This window comes from Rhinopithecus bieti, unplaced genomic scaffold (genome assembly GCF_001698545.2).
Source record: "Rhinopithecus bieti isolate Rb0 unplaced genomic scaffold, ASM169854v2 scaffold_23149, whole genome shotgun sequence".
Classification (NCBI taxonomy): domain Eukaryota; kingdom Metazoa; phylum Chordata; class Mammalia; order Primates; family Cercopithecidae; genus Rhinopithecus; species Rhinopithecus bieti.
This window is the reverse complement of record NW_016887977.1, coordinates 1-1,647: the sequence shown is the minus strand read 5'-3', so window position 1 is coordinate 1,647 and position 1,647 is coordinate 1. Positions and strand designations below refer to the sequence as shown.

Sequence of the window (1,647 nt, the reverse complement as noted above, 5' to 3'; positions counted from 1 at the left end):
GAACCAGGGTTCAAACCTCAACTCAGCCACCTCTCGCCTCAGAAGCACCTTGTCCCAGGAAGGGACCCTAACTCCACCAGGCAAGCCCTCCACCTACCCAGGCCCTCCCTGCCAATGAGGCAAAAGCAGGGCTGAGGAGACCCTCAGAAGTCACTCAGCCTCAGTGAACACTGCAGTGGGGTCTGTGCCCAAGGAGCCTCAGCACTTCTGCCCCTGGGAGATGGGCCCTGCAGTCCCCACCCATGGAGAGGGCAGGAGATGTGGGGAGGGCCTGGGGCCCTGGACTCACAGTCACATTCCCAATGCCAGCAGCAGCCATCAGGGTCCGTGACGCGCACAGGGGTGAGGCCATTGGAGCAGGTGGGCATGGGCGGCGGCTTACACTCCACCTTCACGATCTCCACCGTGTTGTTGTACTTGCACGTGGCCATGAAGCAGTCGCACAGCCACCAAGTCTCGTTCACCTGGGGCAGGAGGCCAGTGGTCAGGGGTGGACCGGCACAGGACGGGGTGGTCTGTGCTCGGGAGGGGCAGGTGCTGAGCCAGGAGGCTGGAGGCCGAGGTGGCTTCCAAGGACCTCACTGCAGCCAACCACCTTGCCAGGCATGGCGGGGCACGGCAGAGCACGGTGAAAAGGTGGAGGGCCTGGCAGACCCCGCACCCAAGGGGCTGCAGGAGGCCTCGGCCCTCAGACAACCAGCAGGAAGTGGTGCCTGGGGCCTTGGGTGCCCGGACATGCCACGCTCAGTGCTGTGGGGACAAAGCCACCTGCAGCCCACTGACCTGTCTGGGAGGATCAAAGTCTGGGCACCCGGGCTTGGGGAGCGTTGGTGTGGAGGGCATGGGCGATGGCTTGGAAGACATGGGCGTCGACTTGGAGGGCGTGGGCGTTGGGGAGGGCGTGGATGGGCAGGACCAGTTATAGAACACCAAGGTACAGTTCAGTGAGCAGTTCACGAAATAGCAGGTGTTTCCGAGTGTGCCATTGTACACCACCTCACCTGCGAAGGGAGACAGACCCATGACCACACCGTCCAGAGGCAGGGCTAGCTGCTGGACCGCACGGAGGTCCCCACAGAGGCCACCCGAGGGAAGCTATGCCCTGGACACAGCCACCCTCGACAGCTGCCGCCTCCTGAGACGCTCCCACAGCGATCTCAGCCCTGGCACCTGACCCACCGGTACATGCCGGGGCCAAAACCAGCCTCGGCCGCCCGAGCCCAGGATGTGAACAGCCTGAGCACCTGCTGCGTAGTAGCTGTCGTTCAGAAAACAGCAGGGCAACAGGGACCCCGGGCTTGTGGTCGTGATGATGCTGAGTGTGGAGACTGGGGTCGGCGTGGAGGTCCAGGCGCTGGTGGTGGTCGTCTGCACAGTGCTGGGGTGGTGGGTGAAGATGACCCGATCGTGGTACTGTGAGTGAGGGTGCCTGTGAGAGCAGGAGACACCAGTGAGGGCTGAGACATTGCGCATCTCAGACACCGCAGGGTCCCAACCACCACTCCCCAGCTGCAAGGGAGCCAGACAGCCGACCGGGTTGCAGAACTAGAGGACCAGGGCCTCGCGCCCACCTCCCAGGTTCTGAGTCACCAGACAGGGTGGAGCGACAGGCCCAGCATCACCACAGCCAAGTGTCACGAGAGCCCG

General features: G+C 63.7%; 1 protein-coding gene across 1 annotated transcript; it reads right to left on the bottom strand.

Moving 5' to 3' along the window:
- Positions 1-289: 289 nt before the first annotated feature.
- Positions 290-1,509, bottom strand: LOC108525861 (mucin-2-like; the record flags this gene model as incomplete). The annotated part of the gene is made up of 3 exons (XM_017866656.1): positions 290-464; positions 784-1,001; positions 1,245-1,509. Coding segments are annotated over 3 exons (658 nt in total), but the record flags the coding sequence as incomplete, so codon positions are not given.
- Positions 1,510-1,647: the final 138 nt, after the last annotated feature.